We start from the raw sequence: 27593 nt of genomic DNA, 5'->3' as shown, positions 1-27593 counted from the left end.
TACACTACACATTATAAATTAAACAGTCCTTGGATATCTTGTGATAACCAATAGATCTATGTGTTTATGTCTTATTTCTTTATTCCAAATTCTTATCATAAAGGAGCATGATCGGAAAATCTCTAATATTGTTGCGTTCATATCCTTAGATTTAAAGAATATAAAGCACAAAACAAAAATTATTCGTCGTAGAAATTGACCATTGTTTTAACTAACAAATTTTGTCCATGCTACTTCTTGTATTAGAACCTTATGCGACTCTGTTTTTTTTTTTGGCAATAGTGTTCGATCAAACATGACATTTAAATGACTAAACATTGTTCTATTTTGCGGGCTTGGATTTCATGCAAGCTGGTTTCATAAGATTGTGTCAATTTACGCAGATATTTAAATCATTTCTGTAGTATCAAACAAATGTAGATGGCAAACATTAACAAGAAAATAGATTTTATCGGTCATAAACAGACCCTCATTGTCAGTTTTTTAAAAATAAACCACAATGTTTTAAACTTTATACCTTTAATATTGTCTTAACTCTGGAGTCTTTTTCTTGTTGATGAATCAAGATAAACTCAGCCTTGTTAGCAATACGCTTTTTATTTTTTATTACTCTAGTTATATAGACTGTATGAATCAACCTTTAACGTATTCTTGATATAACCCTGATATGCATTTCAGATGTCTGAATTCAACAGACGATTATTCTTATCACGATCCAAATCGTTAAAATGTAAAGAAATTAGAACAAAAGTTCTAAGTTAAAATTGTTCTATATGTGAATTGTTCTTTATGTGAATTTTAACATAGTGCTAATGTCAGGTATTAAAATCAAATATCTATAAAATTTGTATCAATGTTCACAGAATTTAAATTCAAATCAATGTAACTTGGACATTGGAGTCATCTCAAATTCACTTTTCAGTTTATTTTCTTTATCTCGTTACACACTAGATTTGGTCAATATCATTATCGGATTTTTAAAAAAAATCTAAATAATTAAAAATCAACGGTCAACAAACAACGAATAAATGTAGAAATATGAATTCTCATAAATGATTCATATTCCTTTTCAATATGAAAACCAGATTGAGTCATGTTTTGGTGTTAATCAAAAATCAATGAAATTAATTATATTTGTCCCGAGTTCTTGATTCCACCACTTTTTACTTGATAATTCAATAATAGTAAATACCTCTGTACTCAAACTACGTTCATCCACTAATATGAAAAATGTCCAGGTTATCTGTTTTGAAACGCCCCCTCTACCCATTCAGGTTTCAATACATATCCCAAAATTGAAAGTCTACGGAGATTTTGCATTGCATCAGCCATTAATAAGCCCGGATGATAACGTTAAAAAAATTGCGCGAGGCATCCCGAGTACTTTTGAATGGAGAAAAGATGTTAACATTTCCCATTATAAATCTACTTACGAAAATTTTTTTCGATCCTGTGAAATTTTATGAGTGAAAAGGGATAATTATTCAATAAAGATGTTTTCGATATATTCCCTTTCATCGATTTCAATTGTATTTCTTTCACAGGCATGTGTATTTTTATTGAAAATCATCAAAAATTGATGGAAGCAATAACTTGGGACAGACTATAGACAAGTTTCTGCTATTTTTTCCAATTTTGCAGATTTGTATGAATAGTGTTTCTTAAGGAAGGAGTCGTTTCTGGTTTTTGACTTGTCAAACGTAAATTTAATTAATTGCGCACAATCAAGATGAAAGGAAATTAAAATATTATATTTTTCTTTCTTTTTTACTATCGTACAACTTGGCATAGAAAAAGTAATCAATCTTTAGAATCTGACAAGGACTGTATTTTTGGCGTAATACTGGCGTAGGAAAATATCACAAGTTTCGCAATTCAGTATAGCTGCAGATTATTGAGATAGTTCTATGATTTTAAAACGATAACATTAAATGTTGGATTTTTTTACTAATGTGAACTAATGATATGATTCTTGGGTTTCAGAATATGTTTTTAAAATATGATTTGCCTATCAAATTACATTCTATACATTGATTTTTGTGAAAAAAATCACTAAAATCAGTTTTTCTCTCTTATTAAATGGTCAATATATTAGCTTTTCTGTCAATTTATATCTTTATATAAAGTCTTCATACTTCATTAAAATCAGAAATATTTATTATTGGAAGCATAAAAAAATAATCAAAATTTCTTCACAATTGGAGAAAATTAGAAGAAATGCGGGCTAAGCAATATCAATTTTAGTTTAAATATTTATTCCAATTTAGTATAAGCTAATAGACATTCTGATATTTTATCATTTCATTGAAGAATAGAATCTTCAAATCTTAAACAAATGTCTACAGAACTACAAAATGCTAAACTTATTTTTATCATCCTTTACGTTGAGGTAGTGACTTTGACCTGACCTTTATGCGATAACAAAAAGGCCAAATTTGATTAAACTGATAGAGTCATTTGGTAATATGATCTGTTTGACTGTGTCAAAATTTCATGAATTTCTTATCATAAGAAGTATGTTTGATAACCAGAAGACTCCTTCCTTAATTCTTTTATTAGAAATAACATAATAGTCCAACGCAAAATTCTCATTTGAGAATACAACAAAGCATTGAGAGAATGACTTCCTCGTTAATTCATGAATTCCAGTCTAATAGTTTTAATCCCTTTCTTGTCTTTTAAACGAGCGATAATTTCTGTTCCAGCAAACTCAAGTGCAACAGTACATTCATATTGAACCGGAAATCCATTTTCTGGGGCTTCAATTTCGATTGTTCCGTGTTCAATGCACCCTTTGTCGGTGACATACCTAACATCGTTTTTCTTCGATATAAACATAACGCAACGTATTGGACGGAATCGCTTATGCTTTCTGTTTTCATCTTGAAACGACTCCACCAAGTCGTATGAAGACACGTCTCCTAGTTTAACGAGATCACCAGCTTTGTAAAGGGCTCTAAAACTGTGTTTACACCACGTTTCTCCTTCTTGAACAACTTTTTTATTTTCATCATCTCCTTCAATAAACGGTCTCATCGTTTGAATACCATAAGAATAAGGACAAACTCTTGCCTTAATGATATTATTCTCATGTCCATACAACACTGCACCGCAGACCACTGCTAAAGACGAATCGAACGGAACGTACACAGGTATGTGTTTGACGTATTTGCGGATCTCAGAGACAACGGCAGGAGACTGAGCCAAACCTCCTACAGCCAACACACTGGTGATATCTCCATGTTTTGAGAGAATATGTTGCAGTTCCTCAAAAACATTTTTAGCAATCGGGATAAAAAAGTTTTGTAACAAAAATGAAGATGGGAAGAATAATTTCCCGCGACTTTTAATCTGCACGGCATTTATTTCCATTTTTTTTAAACCGGTCTTGGATAGAATACTCCCAAAGGTTTTCTGCCATTGATTTTAGAGATGAAGGAATATGAAAGCATATCTGCTTGTCAGTGCTAGGGTCTATTGAACGTTTTTTGTTTTCAAAATTTTCAATCAGCAACATGTAGTCAGATCGATGTTCTGTTTTAAATTTATTTAAAATTTCTTTTCCAAACACGTCCTCCAGCCACTGTATAAATTTTTCGTTGATGTAGACTCCGCCAAATGCGCCTCCACAAGCTCTTTCTACGATGTGAATTTCTTTCTCACTTTTGATCGCAATGACGCTTATATCTGTTGTGCCCCCTTATAGAAATTTTAAAAGAAGTGAATTAAATTTGTTATTTTTTCTTTTCAATTCAAAAGCAAATGCCTGTCGGTCTTTCATTCTGTCTGTGTGTAATACTTTCGTTTCCGGGTGTTATCTTAAGGTGGTATGAGACACGTGACAATGGTCATAAAAAGTATTTTGAATTTAATATACTTTTATTCATATGAATATCGTAAGGTGTCCATTAGCATCTTAAAATATCATACACAAACGAAGTGTTACGCAACGACAGAATGATATACATACAGGCATTAGACAGACGGAAATACCCAATTTATATATCATAATCATGATCAATAAATATGAATAACAAGGAATATTTTTTCACAGAAAGCTAACATTTATACATTCTTTTTTAAAAAATTTTTTTATATAAACACAACAAGATACCTTTTTTTCTTAGAGATATCTACTTGAAATAGTCTACTTATTTTTGCAATTTTTTGCGGTATATTTGTAATCGCAAATACATGTATATTTGTATATTGAATATTAACCGTACTGTAATATTTTCCATATCTTGTACCTGTCGAGAAACGTAAAAACATGGTGGCTTCATTAAGGATAAGAAAGATCATTGCTTAATTTTAAAAAAAAACAGGAAAAATTCCATTTAACAAATGATATGATTGCCTTTACCATTACATTAAACACCAGACAATGTATTAGTTTACTCCCATATCAAACACCAACATCTTCGTTTTCTTCGCTAGATTGCTGTCGTCTTTCGCATTAGAAATATTTTTCATATTTTGAAATCGGCAATACAGTGCTGCAGCTTCGGGTTCATATACAAGCATGACGTCATCTGATTTTATTCCCGCCTGGCAATAAAAAGGGATTTTTTTTAATTTAATCATTAGAATTGCGAAAATATATTCAAATTCTACAATTACAAATACCTTTTCTGCAGCTTCCTTTGTAAACTGTTTAGCGGCATCTGACCAAATGGCGGGAACTGTAAGCACCCATAGGATGTCTTGATCTCTTAAAGGCATTCCTCTCTGCTCCAATCTTTTGAATAAATCATCCTTAAGATATCGGATGATCATGCTGATAATGGTTAGCCCTAGCATCGGTTTACAGCATTCATCTTCTATAATGTCTGTTCTAGAAATTTTCTGTTTTAAAGAAAAAGACACAATTAAACACATATAAATATTTTTTTTCAAAGAATACAAATTACTAGTTGAGTTTTATCTCTTTCTCTGTCTAGTTTTGAACGTACGTCACCTCATGATAGAGCAGTCTCATTTTAATCTTCGTAAAGAAGTACCAATCTTGGTGCTGCCCAGTTTCGACAAGATTTGAATATTCTTCTTCTGCCGTATATCCAAACGATTTGAAGGTTTTGTCAGGATTTAAGAGAACAGATGAAGGAGCCTTTGGTGACATCGTTTGGGATCCAGTTCCGGTCCAGTGGTTTACTTCAATCTTTAAGGGATCAAGTCGGTAATCATTCCGAAAGGAAAACGCATAACCACTGTATGCTGTCCCGAAGTCTATAGCAGCGACAAGAAGCTTCCCGTCCAAGGAGCTAGTACCGCCAGCCATTTCATGCACTATAAATAAGACGTATTATGGTATATAAGGAAGTTTTAAAGATGACGATAGGTATAAACATGTTTTAAGAATTGCCAATAAGCCACGGATGATAGATTAAACTCAAACGCAATTTGTGCAATGTATCTGTTTACTTGATAATTTTCCAGAGATCTTCTAATTTGATACGTTGTTATTTAAACTAATAACTGCGCCTTAATCTAACAAGTATGTTTTCTGACAAACGGTGTAGCACAGACGATTTTTCTGTTATTTTGATAATCTAAACTACTAAAAACAGTGTAAGAAAACAGATAATGACCCACGAAAAACAGAATCCCAAAAAAGGTAAGTTAAAAACAATGATTTACTAAAAAGAAAATACTTTTGAAATCAATTTCTCAAAAATGTAAATGAATAAAAAATAAAGTTAAATAAAATAAAAAGCTTATTAATAACTCATTCTGTTTAACTCAAATGACAAAGGTGGCGAGCAAAAGAGGGAAAAAATTGTCGTTGCCGCCATTGATTTTGGGTCGACCTACTCTGGGTACGCCTTTTCGTTTCGCGATGATTTCCAAACAAATCCTTTGAAGATCCACACCAACCACTGGTCATCTGTACAGTCTGGTGGAATATCATACAAAGCACCGACAACTGTTTTGTTAAAACCTGACCAGACATTTCACAGCTTTGGTTACGACGCTGAAGATAAATACGCAGAGCTGTCTGAAGCAGAAGAACACCAAGAGTGGTACTACTTCAGTCGCTTCAAGATGAAACTCATGAATGCACTGGTATTTTGTTTTCTCTTTTGTATCTCCTTAAAAGATTTTATAAGTTTTGAGTCAGGTACTATTATTCAATTTAATTCTTTTAAAATGGATACTTTCCTCTGTTTATTATTAGGATATATCTAAAGATCAAACAGGGAGTGATCGTTTATTTACTAAACTTGAGAGAAGTATGGAGATAGAAGACATAGATGGTAAAAAGATGCCGTATATGGCTATCATAGCACATGCCATTCGATATCTTAAAGAACATTTACTGCGCCAGTTAAACGACAAGAACATTCTAGAAGGAGTGACAGCTGACGGTATTTTCTGGGTATTGACAGTTCCCGCTATTTGGACAGACTCTGCAAAACAGTTTACAAGAGAAGCGGCAAAAGAGGTACATATCTAATTAAGTCCTTGTGTTATTTCACACATACAGATTTTGATTTAGCTTACCTTTAAATGTTTCTTTCAGCTACTCAATAAGTGCATCGTTTGTCATTTATTGGATGTAAATTCTTGATAATTTATGAAGGAAAAGTTATTACATCAGCTTTATTTGTTGACTTAATTGATTAAATTAACCTTTGAATAGCACTAATTTTGGAAAAAAAAATCATGTAGCATTGGTTTGAAAAGGTGTATTGTTTTAAAAAAAATGATTGAATAGCTAAAATCAGAAATTGTTAATAGAATTGTGATTCTTACTATGTTACGCTTGGTAGGCCGGAATTCACGACGATCAGCTAATGCTAGCATATGAACCGGAAGCTGCCGCCCTGTACTGCCGCCTACTTCCGATTGATAGATTTGAGAGTGGGGGAGAACATCAGGAGCTAGTGCTTAAAACGTTTGAACGAGGGAAGAAATTTATGGTCATCGACCTAGGGGGTGAGTCATTGACAAGTTTTAAAAACGAAAAATAAATCATGCATTATGAAGGTAAGATTGTCGATATATTACCCATAACATCTAAGTTTGAATTTAAATGTGAAATTTTTGGTTATTTGAAAAAATCAAAACAATCAGCTGATTAGATCTCGCATATCACAATGGCACAGTAAGTAGGTATATGTTCACAACTCAATGTCGTCGTACAAAAGTCTAATGAGGGTATCTTTTTTGAGCACTGTTTACAGGTTATTTATACTTAGAAAAAAAGGAAATTCTAGAAATTATATATAAAAGAGGTTACATGCATTACCCGGACATCAAGAATGTCCTATAAAGAATAACATACCAATTTAGAATAGTCAAGAATATTCTATTATACAAACCTACTACATTTAACAAATATCAAAATTGTACATAGACGTTCGTGTGCCTTCACCACGAATCGATATGCTCTGTTTCAATGGTGTATGGTAATGATGGCGATTCTTTTTATAATCAAGTTGGAAAATGCTACGATTCGATCCGACAATACATGTATTTTGCCCGTCTGACCATATTGACACATTGCAACTCAACGCAGCGCAGAGTGTTATTTCTTCCTTGAGTAATGATCCAGGATCAATACGATTAGTTAGGGGCACGATAAGATGCAACGTGCTGCGCTTAGCAAAGACGCAGTGTTACCTTATACGATTATAACGATTAATAACGAAAATTGGACAGTTTGTTAATCGTGTTGATTGTAGAAACAATTTTGACAGTCAAAAAATGTTTTACAATTAGCACGATTACCACGACATATTTCAAGATCTAGCAACTTTGATGCGATTACTAACAATAACTTTGCGATTGAGGCCGACATTTCAATCGCACTGCGAATCGTTATAATGGGAACGTAGCATCAGCTAAGAAAATGATTTATTTTAGATTTACAATTTCTTACGGATCTGTAAGATACAAGCATGGATTGCATCAACTTGTTGAGCATAACAAAACAATTCAATTTATGATCTATGAAATTAGACTTATTTGTAATTGAATTTCTACTTTTTCCCAGAACCATTAAGCCAGTTTCAACCTACCCTAGCTCATTGCATCCTTCATTCAAGTCCTATCAGGCTTGGGGTAATGCTAAATATAATGGTAATGCATTGCAATGCATTACATATTTTCATAGTAATGCTAGTAATGTGTAATGCCACAATTTTAGCATTACAAGTAATGGTAATGTAATGCATTACTTCCAAAAATCTAGTGTAATGCTGGCATTACATGGCATTACTTTGCATTACTGTGCTTTTCTATGCATGTTCCTTTGTAAAATTGTGATGATTTGAATAACTGAAATTGTATTTAATTAAAAATTGAAAAAAATGAAGAAAAATAATTCTTGAGATAAAAATATCTTAGATGTGTGTTTAAGCATGTTAAAAAAATCTATTCTTAAATTGTCAATATAACTGGCTATATCAACACAATTTCATAACATTTTAAGAGTGTTGTTATTAAGAATTTCAAATCATTTGAAAAATGTACTCCAATTAGTTGTTCATTCAATGACTTCTTTACTGTGAAGAATGTGTCAACAACACACAATGCCCCCAGGATAATCTAAGTATCAAAACTATCTATTGTTTACAGAGGTGCTAAACACCCCCAATCACCACCCTTCTCTTGGCTGTGTTCCATTAGAATAGAGAACAGACATACACCCTTAAAAGCAAAAATGAATGCATTAAAAATAATGCACTGTATAACCATTGCGAAGCTTAAAAAATTACTTCCAGTATTATAACCCATTTGAAAATAATTTTACTCTCTCTCTCTCTCTCTCTCTCTCTCTCTCTCTCTCTCTCTCTCTCTCTCTCTCTCTCTCTCTCTCTCTTTCTCTCTGTTGTATACATGTATTAATGTATTAAGTACAATAGTTTAGACTGATAGAAAATACAAGATTCATGTATTTTTTTCTATTATTGCCTGAACACTTAAATATCTTAAATTTTCACACCCGACAGGATGCAGTTAAAAGATGAAACCTGTGAAATTTTGATGATCATAAAGTGCTACAGCAATCTTGTATAGGTCATTAAATTTGAACCTGATTATAAGTGAACATGAAGCTGTAAATTTGTTAAAACGTGTTTTCTTTATGAAACATTTTATTACAAAAACTCTTTATTTAGCTTTTAAATTACTTTTTTAAAACTTATTAACTTTTCAAAAAGTAATGGTAATGGTAATGCATTACGTTACTCATGTAATGGTAATGTAATGCATTTCTTGAAGAAAATTAAGTAATGGTAATGGTAATTTAATGCCCAAATTCATGAAGTAATGGTAATGTAATGCATTATTTTACTATGTAATTCGCCCCAAGCCTGAGTCATATTTAAAGAAATATAATTTCAAATTATAGACATTTTGTTGGCTTTCAAAGAAAGTGAATCTGTCTTACGGGCAATTCGTCTTAGGGGTGATATGGTTAACATAGTGGTATTAAAGGACATATCGCATGTTTTTCAATTTTCGGAGTTTTTTAAATAAAATCATTCTATACTCATTAAAAATCAAGTTTATTAACGTTTTCATAAAATATTCTGCCTAATTCGTGAGTTTGAAAGCGATGAAATTCAAATGTCGCGATATGCATAGTTTCTCTCTTGATCTACCCGCCATGATGTGTGACGTCATACCGACCTCGAGCGAGAAGGTGCTGTTAGCCATCTTTGTAATTGGATTAGATTTAAACGACAATTTAACTAATTATCACCTAATAAATTGTCGATAACGGGACATGATGGTGTTCTGTGCCTCCTGTCGGTGATTTAGCCACCGAAAATGGGGATTTGGACTGTTGTTTTTTTAAGTTTCCCTTACGAAAGTAAGCGGAAATCTTGTGACAAATAGGGGTCTATCTGTCGACGAGAGGATTTATAAATTAACATTCAATTCATAGATTATTAATCATATGGTACATTTTTGTTATTATAGTTTCATAAATAAATCGTATTCATTTCTCAAAAAGAAAAAAATAGAAGTTTATGCACAGGGGCCTGTGTACAAAACGCAAGTTCATCGAAGAAAAATAACGAGAGGGGACGCCATTTTGCAAACCGCCTCGCTTCATTAGCTGTTTTCTTTTTCTTATTGTTAAACTATACGTTCGTGTAGGCATCGGTTTTGTATACATGATTTCTTAATTCATACATGTAGTTCACCTCTGCAGAAATCATAAATTTGCCAGTGTAAAATAGAGTAAACAACCTTAGAAAGTTGTGATCAGTTACTGCCGAAGAAACAAACTTCTTGTGCACCACAGTTTTTACAATAATGAACATTCTGAGTCGTTAGGCACGCCAAAAATCAAGACTGTTGTAGATTTTAATAAATAAACACCTTTAACAGATTTATTTGAGCTACAATTCTTACTAAGTTGTGTTTACAATGTTTACACGTCGATCAATTTGATCGTCATTGCCGACTTCATCGTCGCTTTTTCGGCAATATCATCGTTTTTTATCCGTACTAGTGGCTCAAACATGTACGACTGAATAATAAAATTCTTTTAATTTAGTCAGCATGTCAAAAAACAACTTACATGGTGAATGAATGTCAAAATCTAAAGAAGATAATGCTAATCCTACAATTTGTTTACAATCAGCTGTTCGAAGAAGGTCGCATGTGACGTCACTGAACCACGTGACACGCTATCTAATTGACGAGTCTTTAAACGATCGGGGCTATAATTCAAATTGATATTATGGCTAATTACCGCTTTTATACCGTTAACAAACTGTTAGGAGTAATTATTAGATACACATGGAAGCCAAAAAATGTAAAATGTCGTATAGTTTAGAAATATCCGATATGTCCTTTAAGGATCTATAGCACACAACCATTGAATTGACTCATAGTGAAAATGGATTTCCCGAAAAACAATTACTTTAAATATAAATGTGTTTTTCGGTTATTTTCTATCGTAGATATTTCTAAATGTTTCGAATTTACAATTTGAACCTATAAAATTTTCTCTTGAAATTTTGATATTAGTCTTCAAATTTAGAGAAAGCAGCATTTTCTCAGTAAAATGGTATATTTCTGCATGAATTTTGGCCAAGATATTCTTTAAAACTTGTCTGCCCCTAAAAAATCTCATATTCTTTATGGGCTTGTTTGAAGAATTAATTTTGGATGGAATTTGTTTAGGGGCGTTTTGGCCATGGGGTCAAATTTTGCAAAAAGCATACGAAAATTTCGGAAACTGATTTCTATCATAGTGGTCTATATTTACACCGAAGAGTGGAACTTTTGAATAGTCCAGTGAATTAAACCGCTAGCTATGTTACACGTGATGTTTGTTATGCCCTGGGTCGATTCCATCTGTGTGCATACTTTTTTTTATCTTACTTTTTTTAAAATTAAAAGCATTTATTTTCACCTTTTCTTTATATGCAGAAATGTGCATTTTGTATATCAAATTCGAACTCTTTCCTGGCACATTTGCACATTTACTTTTTGAATTAAAGGCATCGATAGAAAAAGTACATGCATATAATTAACTACATGTACCAATTGTTTCTCATTGATCACAATGACAACATTTACATTCCTGTGTAGTTTGTAATTTATCTTACAGACTGGTATTTCTAGAAGAAAGATTTAAGTGGAGCACTGCCAAAGATACTATATAAAATTGTGTTTCATTTAACGTTTTAGCTTATTTATTTCCAAAACGTTTTCAGTTGGAAAGGAATAAATGTTTACTGAAGAGTATTGTTTCAGGAGGAACCGTCGACTTCAGCGTACAGGAAACTACTGGTGTAGGGAAAATGAAGTCAATTCATGACGTTTGCGGGGGACCGTGGGGTGGCGCTAAAGTTGATGAGGAATTTATTCAATTTCTTATCAAACTTGTTGGAGCAGATGTGTTCACTGAGTTTAAAGATGAGTGTAGGTCTGAGTACTTGGAGTTGATGCGAATCCTAGAAATCAAGAAAAAGCAAATTGATTATAACTCTCAAAATAAAATTCCATTCAGGATACCAGTTTCTTTGTTTGAGATCTTAAAAGAACACACAGGATGCACCATTACTGATATAATATCAAACTCTCCCTACGCCAAGTCTACAAACTACTTGCAAGATAGAATAAACTTTGATGCGAGTTTGTTTAGATCTTTTTTTAGAAGTTCGTTACAAGACATAACATCTCATCTACGAGGTATATTGGAAGACCCAGTCTGTCAAGACTTGCTGGGAATAGTAGTTGTTGGTGGTTATGCAGACAGTCGTCTTGTCATTGATAGCCTTAAAGACGCTTTCCCTGGAAAACGATTTGTCGTACCTACAGAAGCCGGTCTCGCTGTTGCTAAAGGCGCCGTTCTTTTTGGTCACGACCCAGAAATCATTTGCTCGCGTGTATGTCGCTATACATATGGGGATGACATATGCATCCCATTTATTGAGGATAAACACCAATTTAGTAATTTAACCTTGATAAACAAAAAGCGGTTTTGCAAAAACATTTTTCAGAAGTTTTTTGAAAAGGGTGAAAAAGTTTTTCTTGGAGAAAAACGATCCTTTACTTCTGATTATGATTTCCGCGACGAAGGCAGAGCTTATCAGCGGCAACAACCTTTGACCATTAAAGTTTATGTCTCAAATCGGAAAACCCCTAAGTATATTGATGATGTCGGATGCAGGGTGTTGGGTGAAATAATTGTAAAATGTAATAACAAATCAAAACTTTGGCCTGAAACTTTCTCATGTGAAATACAAATGGAAATCGCCGGAACAGAAATTCAAGTTACAGCAACTTTAAGTACTAAAGAGAAGGCAACCGCAAAGTTTGACTTTTTATGATTCTTCAAATTCAAACAATGTACTTAAAATATCATTAGAATTTACAGAAAAGTATAACTTACATTGGTAGTTATTTTAAAGTTTCGATAACTCAGATATCAAGACAAGGCACTTTGATAAAATTTCAAGAGATCAAGAGTTCGAGCGATTAAGTTTGATTAAATGCAGAAGGAAGGTGGATGGATAAGGCGTGTACAATGCCTATATAAGGATAAATTTAAACTGGGGTATACGTATCAAAGTCTCCAAATAGTGCCGTTTTAGATTTTAAATGCGTTTTCTGTTAAAGTGGGTTTGTGCTCCATATTTTTGTCATAGTCTACATGAGATCTAATGGAAAATAAACCGATTTCGATCGACACAAACATGGAGGTATTATTAACTATTCATTAAAAATATCATTTTGTATCCCAACAAATGACCATTTAAGAAAAATGATCCAAGTTCGTAATTTCATAGCCAAATGCGCATAGAGCATTAAAAAAAACTCACTGACGGAAATGGTTCATTAGTTTAAGCTTCAGATATAAGGTACATGTAATCTTACGTTCATGATTAGGTTTTTTTAGGTTGTGGGTTCGATACCACCAAAACATCAGTCAATATATTTTCCTAATCCTTTGTTGAAATATTCAAACTGGGAAAGAAATTGTGTCTATGCAAACTTATACTATAACATCGGATAGATTTAACTGGGAAAAAATAATTTGAATTTGCATCCTACAACTATTCATGAATACAGAGTTGGGTTTTGAGTAGATAGATATCGTATATACTTTTTAATTGATTCAGTTTCTTTTTTAATGTCAATTTTGTGTAATTGTATTTGCAAATAAAAACCAGGTTTAGCTTCTCAAATATGTATACCCTTTTAAAGAAGCCAGGGGTTGCGTCACCTATAAAAATCTTTAAAAATCTCAGACGCGCTTGCGCCCATGCATTAATGTTTCCCAGAGAAATCAAGAATTATCTTGAAAGAAAGATCGGGGATCGAAATATCAAAGTCTAGAAACAAATGAGGCCATGTTTTTTCAAAAAAGTAAATTGGTTTAGAAATTGAAGTTCGAGACATCGAGTGTTGTAAACATGTACCGTTGTATTGGCATTTTTATTTTCCCTGTTTTAATTACTGGAAGGAACAATTGTTTTCAAAAAATCATTAAGTTTGATGACAAATATGTCCTTTTATAATGAAGTGTTTGCTTTGATTTATTTACTTCCAAAAACTTTGCAGTTGTGTGTTTTTAATGACATATTATTTCATAAGTAATGTTAAGTCTTTTCACTTGAAATAAATACATGTAATAAAATTTGGAATAACGTTTCGTTGTTATTATTCTCACCAACACAATAGATCTGATACATGTTTGTCAGTATAATTAACACTTATTAAACTAAGAAGTTCATTACACTTTACTGCTAAAATTCACAATGTCACATTTATAGAAAATTTTAATATCTTTAAAATTTTTATGATTTTTTCGAATATTAGTATCAAAGTTTGAATTTTTAAAATTCAATTTTATTCGTTTATTATCTCAACATATATCAATGGTACAAAAAGTACTGTACAAGATATATAAACATATTTACATACATGCAAACAGCCCGGATGATCAAGGCTAAACCATTATTTGTGGAGAACAGACTATCTCATAATTTCATTTTGTTGTGTTTTTTTTCTTATTGTAATATTAAACAATTAATTACAGAACTTGAGAGTATTTAGTTCAATAATATTTTCGATTCTCATTCTAACATGAAGTGAAACTCTTCCCCATATTGATTATTAGTAAATGAATTTCAAACTCGTTCATGTTGTTATAAATTGTTCCAAAGACCAGCCTCATTTAGAAGACAGGGTTGCGTGTTCTGAATTTCACAAAATATGTGCCGCTTCCTAAAATGACAAACCATTTGTAGTTTAAGCTCGAAACAATAAGGTAAAAATTTGTTCTAATGTGGCATAACTACACATTGATTTTTGTTTAATTATTCGTCCATCCAGCCCTCTAAATTCAAGATTGGGGTGTATTTTTTTAGACTTTATGTATTTTTTATATGTAGAAGAAGAAGTGTTGCATATGGATATAGCTACTATTCAATTTTTCCATTACTTGATAATAGTAAGGTTAATGTGATGGCTTATTTTTATGGACCAATCAAAACTCCTTCATACTTAAGTTAACTGAATCACAAATTCTTCTGCAATTTGGCTCATATTAGAAATTAACAATTTTATTTCATTTCAGTTCATCTGTATATTGGTAAATGATTTACTCCAGCCGATTAAAATCTGTTTTCTTCACCTACTAGATAGTTTTCAGTTTTAATATTTTATCAATATAAATACATGTATAGTGTTTCGTGAAACATGTATTCACTGTATATCTGAGTATATATGTATCTCATTTAAGAACTCGGGGTTTGGCCTTCTCGTTATCAGTATTGATATTTTTTTTTTAAAAAGGAAAACCCATGCAAGAGCCTTTTATTCATATATATTCTTCAGCTTCATAGCATCAGTAAACAAATAATATCCGATTTATGAAACGACCTTTTATTGAACTAAAATTTAGATTTTGATTCAAATTCAATTCTATATTTTAAGTGGTACTCTTAAACTTTTTAAAACATATCTTTTAATGAATTACCATGTTTTTGTACACCCAGGTGGAACAGTTGATATTGCTGTACAAGAAACGACATCAGATGCCGAAATAAAAACTATTTACAAGGTTTGCGGCGGGAACTGGGGAGGAACTAAAGTAGATGAAAGTTTTATGAAATTCTTAAATGAATTGATCGGATCAGAAAATATGAGACAAATTAAAAACGAGGGCAGGTCGGAGTACCTGGAATTTTTACGAGGATTTGAGTTGAAGAAGAGAACTTTCAACATTGATTCGAAAAACAGGGTTGTCCTGAAGATTCCTCCAGCTTTTATGGAAATTTTTTCAGAAAAAAGCGGCGAAAATTTCCAAAATGCTATCAAAACATCAAAACACATGACTGCATTGTCATTAATTGGAGACAAGCTAAATATCGATCATTCCCTGTTCACATCATTTTTTGAGAGCTCGGTGAATGATATAATTTCTCACATCAAAGATATTTTCGATGCAGACATTTGCCTTGATTTAGATGGGGTTGTGATGGTTGGCGGATTTGCCGAAAGTATGATTGTAAATTCTGCCGTTAAAAAGGCTTTCCCAGATAAAAAGTTTATCATTCCATTGGAAGCAGGTTTGGCCGTTGCCAAGGGGGCAGTCCTCTATGGACACGATCCTGACATCATCTGTTCCCGAATATGTCGATATACATATGGCGAAGATATATGTGAACCGTTCGATGAATTTTTACATGACCAATCAAGACAGACGACTATCGAAGGTGAATTGCTATGTTCCGGATGTTTCCGAAAGTTTTTTACGATCGGGCAAGAGGTTTCGCTTGGTGAATCTGTGGAAATGAGATCCAGAATTTCCTTTGTCGATAAGGATAAGCAGAAGATGCGCAATTCTCCTATTGATATATCTGTCTACATTTCTAAAAAGGAGTCGCCGATGTATGTTGATGAAGAGGGGTGTCTATTGCTTGGAAATATTGAAATAAAATGTAAAAATAGCCAATGGCCTGAGAGAGTTCATGTCACGATTAAAATGGAGCTCACAGGAACAGAAGTAAAAGTAACACCCACGATGCATACCGGTGAGCAAGTCACTGCAACGTTTGACTTCCTGTAATACTGGGGTTTTACCAGAAGTTTTCAGATAACTTTGTCTTACTTCTGAAGAAGTACAACTCAATTTTAGACGCTTACCAGAAGATTTCGGATTACATGTACTTCTTGTATAATTTAATTTCAGAAGAAAAAAAATCTTAATAAATACATTTTTAGATCAATGAAATAATGTATTTTCATGAATAAATTATTAGGCTAACCTGAGAGAAAAGAAGTTCTAACGTCAGTTACATTGACCAGGAACTCGCTTACCTTTGATAGCAATGTAATTAAAATCACATTTGTAAAACTGCTTCTCTAGGATACACTTGTTTCGTAGTTTTACTTTTAGAACAAGTAATGCTAAATTGCCAATAGAACGAGGTAGATGGTATGACATACCTAGTGGAAACCGTATATGTACCATATGTAACTGCATTGAGATAAGAGATGAATTTCATTATTTATTTCACTGGACAGATATAACAATTAAAGATAAGAGAGTTTTATACATACCTTCATACTTCTTAACACAACCAAAGTTTACAAATTTCAACAACTCCTTAATACTAATAATAAAAAATTGTTGATTAATCTGTGTAAATTTATTAAAGTTATATTGGGAGAGTTAGCTCACCGGGGTAATTGCCAATCATACTTTTTTCCTTTTTTTTCACTTTGGTATTATCACTCTCCAGTGCGTGAAATGTATGAATTTTATGTACATGTATTATTGTTCAGTTGATTCTTCTCAACGCTGTCATTTATGCAGTTCAGAGAATAAAGAAATTGTCATGGTGATTGTCATTATCATAGAAGAGCTGTTTTACAAGTATAATTGTACATATCAATTAGATAATTATATGTGTTATTTCGTTTAAGACACCAATGTTTGACTGTTCGGAGAATGCATGGCGACTGTCTTAATCAGTAAATATATGCACAATTTTACTATATAATTTTAAAAATACAAGTATCTGAAGAAAAGATTTTAAAAAATCCTTTTGTGACAATAAACATCTAATATTATCTATTTGACTGCTTATTACTGGTCAGATCTCATTGGTCAATGCATAGCTTTACCGTGCGGTCACAGATTTTCGGAAGGTTGGATTGAATGCGATCATCTGATGGTATATGTTAAATGTTAAAATGCTGCAAGAAAGGAAGTTTAAACGTGTCCCTATCCAAAGATAAGCGTGATAAGTATGGCAACAGATGCAAAAGATTGAAAAAATGGCCTTTTAAGCTCCTTTGGAGACAAATAGCAAGTAAATACAGCAGTTTCAGTTACACAGAAGAAAAGAATCAGGTTAAAATATTACGCATTTTCAAATTACAGAAAATTATTCATGAGCAAAAAAATAGTTTGAAAGTGTTACCCAGTAACTAAACAAGACTTTCAAAATAACATTTTTTTCATTTAACACAATTCAGTTTTCACTGTAAACGCCTACTATAGTATTGGTTTATATAGGCAACAAAGATAATAAAATTAAATCTGTTGCTATGGTAAAACGAACTTTAATCACAAAAATCTAAATATTTTAGGTACTTTTGAATAATACATGTTACATGATACTTCAAAATAAATTGATCAGAATTACCAAACATGTCCTCAAGTTTCATTAAATATCAGTTGAAGCTGCATTTTAGCAAAAATGAATGGTCGTAGCTATGACGTTTTGAACTATAAAAATTTTTACGATGCTCAATAATGCTGGAATAAATTCAATACAAAAGTGTGATTTTTCCCACATTTATCAACAAAGAATGAGTCTAAATTGCATTCAAAACAGGTATTTTCGCTCTACGGAATCACTATGGTTTTCTTTTTTTCCTTATTTTTAACCTTGTTACCATAGCAACAAGTGTCAATTTTTTATCTGACATGTATATTTTAAATACTTATTACATTAATATGTATCACTGTATGCAATATAAAGAAAATTAGTAATTATGTGTGCCGGAATCCAAGCCAAAAGAGAGATAAGTCAGTCTAGAATTAGTAATATTTATCCTATAAACTTTTAAATTCAATAAACGTTTATGCATTGCTGAATGTAAATGTCTTCTAAAAACAAAGGCGTAGAATAGAAACTTTTGATTTATACTTCCACGCAAACTCGTCGAAGGGGATTTAAGTACCAGTAATTCGGGGTGGGGAAAAGTTTTGATGAAAATTCAGATTTTAAAGAATGACCATGCCTTGTATGATACACGATTGCATTTCAAAAAAATGTTCATAAAAATTTTATAGACACTGAAGTATCAGATCTTGTGAACAAGGAAATAGATCAGTTATAAAGGTGAAGTCTTTCAGTGTCCGCTTAAACGAGCATGTTACCCTCCCGTGTCCCTCGGAAACAAACGCGATGTCATTATGTGCCCCCTGTACCGGACGTGTTGCCCTTCAATCGCAATGCTTGTGGAGATTTCATTCATTATAATATGGATTGGTAGGAATTATGCAATATGTTTATAATGTTGAACACGTATGGGAAAGAGCCATTCTTAAAGTACACGTGAATTGCTATGTACGTACAAAAATTTCATCATTTTAAGCATCAAGTAATAACAATAAATGAATCCATACACATACAGGGATCTGAGCATTGATTTATGGACGTAGAGGTTCTTCCTAGACTTATTGAAGGAAAATAATACTTCATATAAATAAAAGTGTTGTTGACTTTTCCTGCTGGTATTACCGTCACCAATCTATAGTGTCTGTTTGCAACTTACGCCACATTGTTAAGAGATCTGCATTGTTTGATAAAGAATCGATATACATAAGTGACTTGTTTACTCAGCTGTCATTCACGTGATGGGTATTAGTATAGTTTATACTAGTATGTAATGAACGGAAGCAGACATTTTAGGATCATCAAAGCTAGGGACGTAATGTTCTTTATACAGAGAGTATCACAATTATCTGATTGTAAAAATATCTATTTTATTTTTAAAAGGATTTCGATACAGATCCTCGTTTAAATTGGTTTAAAAATTACGGACAATCGTGATTTTTTAACAGAAGGATTGATTCTAAAAACATACACACATATTAAAATTTGGCAATAAAACGAGTGCTCCTTAACAATTCTAAACTTCTGTTTGTGGTCCCTCCTGTTGGGAGATGTAAATGGTTCCGTAGATGGCTTGCCCTCATGTGTTATACTTTTAGCAGGGTTACTAAATAAACGCTTTAAAATTATAGATTTCAGTTCTAGAACCGCAACGGTATGTATTTAAACAACAAAATGCTTTCTTTTGTGCTTCATGCGGGAATGAATGTAACAAAATGCATAAACCGCTTTATAGGGCAATGTATTTAAAATGATATTATAAACATAGAGCCTGTTTTGGAGGGTAACGGTTGAAATTGACATTGAACGGATTATAAACTGCATCTAAACCAATCAGATTTCAGTATTCAACATGAAAGTATTTTAATTAAAAATATCTCAGGATACAAACGACGTTCATCAGTGATAGAAACGTAGCTGCAGACCTCTATCCTTGTGGGTATACTCGGGTTGACATACCGTAGTACTTCAGCTCCTCCATTACAGCACCCACCACCCATCCCCCCCCCCCCAAAAAAAAAAAACAAACAAACAAAACAAAACAAAACGATCACCTTAATAGAAATTATGCAGATTAAAGTTTGTTTTGATCATGATTTCCAGGAGAAGGATTACGCCGCATATTAGGGAAGGGGTAGGGTTAGGAATATAGAAAAATCTGTTCACAACTTCAGAATCAACGAAAGGGACCTGAAATTAAAAGAAATGTGGATAAAAATTGGAAGATATTCTGCTATAAAAGCAATATCTTCCGTTGTAAATTATAAATGATATTTGATACTAAATTGCTAATTTGATCAGTTATGGCTATTGTTCTTCAGGTGAGCGTTGTGGCCCTGACGTCACTTGCATTTGTATCAAACCTACTTTGCTCGATATTATTCATAACATCTATTTAGTTATACGATATTGGTGAGATTGCATGTTGGGTTTTTTTTATCTCTATAATTACCTAGTAATTCGAGGCTTTGGCGAGACCTGTACAGTCAGTTTTTGTTAAACCACACTCATGCAAACAGCATCATAAAGTCTGGTCTCTTTAGATAAAGTCAGTTTTCTTAATAAAATATACATATTTTTAAATGAGCTTGATATATTCAAATGTTACAGCAGGCACGTAGCATCGGGGGGGGGGGCTGCCCACCCCCCCCCCCTTACCACACACACACACACACACACACACTTTTTTGCGCAGCAAACATTTTTCTTAAATTTACATACAAAAATTTGAATTTATGGGACCATGTAAAAAATTGAAATTGAAAATAAGGAAATAATCAGTAAAATTGAAGTTAAAGGTATACTACTCCTAATACTGGCCTCGATTGAAATATGCATTAAAAAGGTAGACACAGCAAAAATAGACAAATGTAGCTAGCCTTTTTTTTTCATTTGGTTGTTTTTTCTTTGTAAGACTGGCCTTTTGTAAAGATACAAACCGTTATTGTTATTTTTTTATTTATTTTTTTGTCTTAGCTGAACTTTTGATTTCCATGTTAAGTTTGTTGACGGTCGTGTATACATGATTACCTTCACACGAAAGAATCCGTTTATAACGTAGTACATGTATACATGTTCGTATCGGAGTAATAATTTAGTACAGTTACATGGTATAAACGACCAAATCTAACCTTTTATGGACTTTTATTAACCGTCATTCCCCACTTCATGTGCTAGGGCAGGATATATATGCAGCAATAATGCGCGTCTGTTAAATAAAATTCGGGTGTTTGTATCTCGTCTTATTGTCAAGTCCATTTAATAATGAAACTTGAATTAAGAAGACGTTTCAGATTAAAAAACATGAAAAATATAAAGAACGTACAAAAAAATAAATAAGAAAAAATTATTTTTTGTACAACATAAACATAAAGAAAGTAAAAAAAATATCCTAGAGATATATATAAATAATATGCAATGCTTTTTAATTTATTATTGGGGGGGGGGTGGCAAATATGACTCGATTTTATTTGGAACAATTCTTGTATTATTACTAGTAGTTTGTATTGGCCTACTATCGTTCTAATCAGAGGACACCAGTGATGCGCGAATCAGAGTTCGATAAGCTCTCTCCGCACATTGTATCAGTTTCCGGTTTGTACATCCTTTTGAGAGCCGTCATAATTATACTTCCCCGTTATCCGTGCACATGTAGTTGGTGTGCTGTAAACTTTAATCCTATACATAGATTTTCCATCGGCATTGTTACTTTTATCGCATGATCCTAATGAAAATCAAAGAGGTCAATGCGTTAATGGATAAGTACTGATCTATTTACAACACACATGGTGCACTAGTTTTGCCAGACTCAAAGAATCCATCGCTCAGGTCATGATTCTATTGTTATAAACAATACCTCCTGTCTCGATACCTGTCTCTGACATGGTCACACCTGTGTTTACCTGTCTCTCTGAATACACCTACATGATTATATACGCTGTATACCCAGCCTCGCTGCTCCTCGGTCTGGTGTGCCAATGGTGCTGAGCGTTGTTACGGAGAAATCGATAACTACACGGGATCAATCAGTTGGTAGAACATATATCGTTGATGGTCATTCTCAGCGATCGACCCGACAACCGGGTATTCTCACGTGAACTCTTTCCAACCTCACACGAGCGACCTCCCGAGTCAAGCCTGTTCCGTATCACCACGCTCTTACATCACAACGCAAGGGGATTCCGAGATTTTAGCAGGTAGGCAGTAGATAATTATACTTTCTAAATTAAGTCGCCTCGTTTTAAAGAAGATAAATCACGAAATTGCAATAAAGAAAGGATTGTTTGATTTTCTACCTCGAATGGTTAACGAAGCCAGACTTGGTTCTGTTGATATGATATTACTAGTATTTCGACATTAATTAGGCGCACTTCGACATTAGATATCGATAGACATTGTGTAGTGTACCACACATGTGTACTGTTGTTATAGTTTGACACGTACCGGACGGATGTATTTATACCACCACACATAAATTATAATATAGTGCTGTTGTTACGAAGTGTTTATAAGCCACTGCTCATATAACCTTCACTTGATCGGCGATGATTTATGGAGCCTATATAACTTTATTGTGCTGTTTCAATGCAAACATTGTCACATATTCAGATATGATGAAATATTCCTCTTATTCCTCTTCCTTGTTATGAGTAGCAGCGCACTCTCTGTCCAAAAAAACACAATTAATTCCAGGAAGACTATTAACGTTGAGACATTCAGATTGTTCATAATCAAGTGAACATCATGGAGATAGGTTTTGTGTCTCTGACTATTGTTAAGGTCTTCCTTTTTCACGGAAGACCTACTGATTGTGCAGGAAAATATTATGTTAAAAATAAACTCATAGGGGGAGGGAGATCCTTCTAAATGATCATGGTAAAAACTATAAGGCATGATACTTAGGAGTATGCGCTGTGTGTATGATATACATGTACATGTATAAATAGACAAAGTCTGCATTCATGAATTACAGTGACAAAATGCCATTTATATAGTTCTTTGCTTATAAAATGACAGTAACAAAACAAGTAAGGAAGAGTAAGGAAATATTGGCCTAATGTACAGAATGTCTGTATCCTGATTGTGGTGCTGCGATATACACGTGTACAGGACATGGCGCTAGTATGTAGGTCACGTCTATATCCTGGTAGAGCTAACATGTGCATTAGCGGCACATGCACGGATCTAGAGGAAGCAGGGGGAATTTCTATTTCTTTTAAAGTAAAAATTACCAAAAATACATGTAGCCCCCCCCCCCTTCTCCTTCCCGGCAAACATATATATCCCTCCCATATCCTTCCCAATTCCAGAAAATGTTTCTGGATCCATGTATGCTGTAGGTCTGTAGCTGCCGGTGTCATATAATTAAAGGTTCGCCCCGTAAAAGGGTCCGGCCGGACCTTTAATTTTAACATTTAAGGTCCACCTTTGCTCTGTCGTATAATTAAAGGTCCGCCCCGTAAAAGGGTCCGGTCGGACCTTTAATTTTAACATTTAAGGTCCGCCTTTGCTATAAAAGGGTCCCGCCCGTATAAGAAGAGGTCCGCCTAACATAAAAGGTCCGGGGTATACATTTCATTTCTATCTTTTTAATTTCGAGAGTTTTAATTTTAATTCAATTTTAAGTCCCAAAGTGAAGGATACCAATCAATTTTTCTTTTTAATTATCCATGTATACATATATTTTTATAATTTCTGTTACTTTGATTAACATATTAACATATTAGTACCCATAATCGACCCAACCACCCAGCCCGAACCATTACATGATATGCTTATGCTCATGCTCTCTCTCTCTCTCTCTCTCTCTCTCTCTCTCTCTCTCTCTCTCTCTCTCTCTCTCTACTAGTGTTTCCATCATGATGATGTGTCTCTCTCCATAACTAAATATTCATGTGTAATATTTGATTAATTTGAGCACTAAAAAGCAACTTTACGGGATAAGTATGGCTAATTCTATCTTTTTTTTATTCATCTTAACAAAAAAAGTTCCTAATATTTAACACATTCAATTTAGGTCTTCGACATTAAGAATGTAAACAAAAAATATGTCATATAGCAAAGAATTTTAAGCTCAGTAAATCGCTGATAACTTAACAAATGGCACTCGAATTTTGGCTGCCTATCAAAATTGCCTTAATGAAGTATTGTATGCATTAAAATCGGAAAAATAATTTTTGACCGAAATCGTGACCATGCCCCTTTAAAAAGAATAACATACGGAATTTGACATATGACAGAAAAAAATACTAGCTAGTCAATTTTTGTTTAAAATATTTGTACATGTAAATTGCATTAACTGTCTCGAATCACTCAGATATTCCCTAACATTATTTTTCATTTTAATATTGTCAAAGAAAATTGAGAGAGAAGTTAAGATATACAAGTGTAGATAAAAAAAAAAACATAGATAGATCTTATAAATTATTTTTGTTAAAAGAAATATCTTCTCAAGGGAATTCAATGCATTTCTATCTCTTACATTAGGATTTGATAAAAAGGCAAAACATTTGTTTTGTTTGTCGTTTGTTTTATATTTTATCTTTGTTTTTGTTTTGATGATTTTATCATGATGATTAAGGATAGATTACATTTCATTAATATGAGCAAAATAAAAACGATATCCCTAATTTTGAAAATATTTTAAGTTTTTCAATTAAGTAATTTCATATTTTTATCTAATATTTCTTATAATCAAAGTACTCAGAGTACTGGAAAGCGCTAAGCCAGCCTCAGTGCTACTTTTTTCAAATCATTGTTAATTGTTAATATTTTAAAATCATAATTATACAGAAAGTAAAAGAAAAAACAGTTTCATGAAAATGCATCATATGTATGAGATCCTGACCATACCATTTCAATCACTTTGAAGAAAGGAGTTTGTAATTTAAGTGATTAGTCAGCCCACGCACTGACTAATTAAGTTGGGATGAAAATTCGATTGCGCTTGTGTACATTGGAATTCTGAGAAGGAATTATATATAGACATTCTTCGTTTAAGAAATTCGAAGTTATGAAACTGATTGTCCCTGGGTTCCGGAGTCCGTATATATACATTTCTCGACTTTGAGAGGATATGTGGTTTAAAATTCAGAGAGCGATTTTTGCAATTTAAAAAGTCTATTTATAAATAACTTAAGTTGGTGTGCAGTGATACATTGTACCGCTGCACGCCTGTTTCCTACCCTAAAGTTATTAAAGTAAAGCGTGAAAACTCAATGTACACCCGCATAATATTATCGTTTTGGAATTATATATCTTGTATTTTTATAGGTTGTAAAATTCACTTTTGATCTAAAATTAAAAAAATTAAAATTAAAATTCCGCTGGCTGACTTTATTTCCTTTTTTAAATGCTAACCTTGTTGATATATACAGTTTACGGCAAGTTTTGAATACACTTGCTCAGTGAGTGAAAACAAACTAACCGTACCTTTTCACCAATTGGGACCGTAAAATATTACTAAATGTCACTGAATTTAAAATCGACAAATTGTACGAGAAAATCACGACATGAATCAAAAGATCAAAGTTACACAACAAATATTTTTAAAAATATCACGTTGATAAATTTGTCGGCCTTTGAGGGTCTCAAATTTTTTCTATGTAAACTTTTGATATAGCAACAAGGCAAGAGAATATCTCTGATCACATGCTTTGACACTCCGAGATCCGCACCACTGGCCATCCTTTGTTAACATCGCACAGCGGTTACCCAACATGCAACTAATAATAGCAGCATAAAATGTCTCATGGCATGTTTAGTTGTGTAATCGCCAATGCACCCTCAGACTTCACTGATATTGTGACAGTTTGCCATTTGTTCTGATCTTGATTAAATAAACCAACAACTCTACGTTATTTTGCAAAACCTGGGATCTAAATAGAAACTTAAAGATACCATGATCTTGTTATTTTTAGAATTCGAGCGTTGGTCAGCATAATCACTAGGTGGCGCTTATAAAAAGATCATGAGATTTGGTGCATCCCTTATAAGCGCATGCGCTTAGCGCTTAAGCATGCGCTTAGCGCTTAAAAACTTGTTTGCTTCTAATACAAACATTTAGGAAATTTTGGAGTAGGTTTCCATTTTTTTTTTTGATGTAGCATATACTATTTGATTGATAAGTCAATAAGTTAATTTAACATATATAATGCTTTTAACAAGGAGAGTAACATCTTAGTTTAGGAAATCGTTCATTCCTTTTAACTTTCAACAATGAGATAAAATAAAATCAGGTGAACATAATTATATTCTATACCTGTGCCCCCTAGAGGACCCCTTAATTATCTATTTGCCGAATCTTCTACCTTCACATATACGTGTATCAGTAATTTTTTTTTTCACAAATATCATAACATGCATTTTTTGCCAGCCCCTCCATGATAAAAAGATAAGAAGGTCATTAGATGAAAATCAAAACCGTCACACAAATTTACCTTATTTTAAGATTATTTCAAGGAGACGGACAATCGTTTGAAAATTAATTCCAGGGGTTTGTCACAATTTAAAAAAACCGTCGGATGACAATTACAAATATGTTTTACTACTTGTTTTTTTAAATTAAATAACACTAATTTTACTGTATTTTTGGGGATACAATGCATGTACATGCAATGGGCCCCACTTCTTTAACTGAAAAGTAAATATAACTAGATGCGATCTCGTTGCAAGCGACGAATAGGTCTTCCATAGACGAATTTTAAAACCCTAAACTCTAAACTACAAAAGTTGTCATTAAACACTTCGTTGCATTTGCAATTGCAAAGCGGAAAACTATAATAAAAAAAGAAAACGTGTTCCTCTGTTGATATTCTGACATGTCAAATAAAACATGAAAATAACCCCAAAAAAAGAGACATCTAAATGATATATCCGAGATATCTCAACATAAGAAACGCAATAATCATCACAATGATTTACCATGAGATTTTAATCCTGGGTTGAATTTTTGGAAAAATCTGGAATATACTATCATTAATTAGAGATGTTTTAAAAAATACAGTTTTGTTTGGTTCCGGTGACGACTAGACATGCCGGATAAATCATTGATACCTTTGCTGAACATCTACATGTTTAGGTCTATCATAAAGCAAATCTTGGTTACTCAACCACTTTCTGTTATTGAGTCTTGCACAGATAAAATCAGAAAAGATTCTGAAAATATCTGAGATACCTCAGTAGAAAAAAAGCAATAATCGTGTATTTACCATTACAATAATGCACTGAAATTAAAAAAAAAAGTCTTGAAAATTCTATCGAAAATTATGAAAGTAAAAAGTACAATTTTGCTTGCTTCTGGTTACGACCAGAACTGACAGACAAGTTATTGATATGTATTCTGCACATATTCATAAAAAGGTCTATCATAAAGCAAAGATTGGTTGCTCAATCACTTACTGTTTTTGAGATATCGCGCGTACAAAATCAGAAAAGAAACATGTCAAATAGATATCTGAAATTTCTCAAATGAGGATAATGTAT

General features: G+C 32.9%; 2 protein-coding genes and 1 pseudogene across 4 annotated transcripts in view; 2 read left to right on the top strand and 1 right to left on the bottom strand.

The window, feature by feature from the left end:
* Positions 1-900: 900 nt before the first annotated feature.
* LOC128167470 (heat shock 70 kDa protein 12A-like) lies at positions 901-5395 on the bottom strand (annotated as a pseudogene).
* Positions 5396-5447: 52 nt separating this feature from the next.
* LOC128167469 (heat shock 70 kDa protein 12A-like) lies at positions 5448-17323 on the top strand. 2 transcript variants are annotated; one of them, XM_052833203.1, is made up of 5 exons: positions 5448-5614; positions 5753-6063; positions 6176-6442; positions 6771-6936; positions 15474-17323. In XM_052833203.1, exons 1-5 carry the CDS (start codon positions 5584-5586, stop codon positions 16544-16546), a joined length of 1848 nt encoding a protein of 615 aa, XP_052689163.1. In that variant the 5' UTR covers positions 5448-5583; the 3' UTR covers positions 16547-17323. The 2 variants fall into 2 exon arrangements, with proteins under 2 accessions (XP_052689163.1, XP_052689162.1); XM_052833202.1 differs by lacking the exon at positions 15474-17323 and adding an exon at positions 11722-14195.
* Positions 17324-21688: 4365 nt separating this feature from the next.
* Positions 21689-27593, top strand: part of LOC128167053 (uncharacterized protein DDB_G0271670-like) — a 34250-nt gene continuing 28345 nt past the window's right edge. Inside the window, exon 1 of one of the 2 annotated variants that reach the window (XM_052832552.1) lies at positions 21689-22306. The gene's annotated coding sequence lies outside the window, so the exon portion shown is untranslated. The remainder of the gene's footprint in view (positions 22307-27593) is intronic. The other variant, XM_052832556.1, reaches the window with a different exon arrangement.

This window comes from Crassostrea angulata, chromosome 10, assembly GCF_025612915.1.
Source record: "Crassostrea angulata isolate pt1a10 chromosome 10, ASM2561291v2, whole genome shotgun sequence".
Taxonomy (NCBI): domain Eukaryota; kingdom Metazoa; phylum Mollusca; class Bivalvia; order Ostreida; family Ostreidae; genus Magallana; species Magallana angulata.
Note: the sequence above shows the minus strand (reverse complement) of the source record. Positions and strands in the feature narration are given on the sequence as shown.

What these genes read in the sequence shown, in the direction of transcription:
- LOC128167469 (XM_052833202.1), top strand. Translation starts at nt 5,584, where the DNA reads ATGACCCACGAAAAACAGAATCCCAAAAAAG. An exon ending in TGAAACTCATGAATGCACTG is followed by an intron (nt 6,064 to 6,175) that starts GTATTTTGTTTT and finishes GTTTATTATTAG; the next exon opens with GATATATCTAAAGATCAAAC. An exon ending in TATGGTCATCGACCTAGGGG is followed by an intron (nt 6,937 to 11,721) that starts GTGAGTCATTGA and finishes GTATTGTTTCAG; the next exon opens with GAGGAACCGTCGACTTCAGC.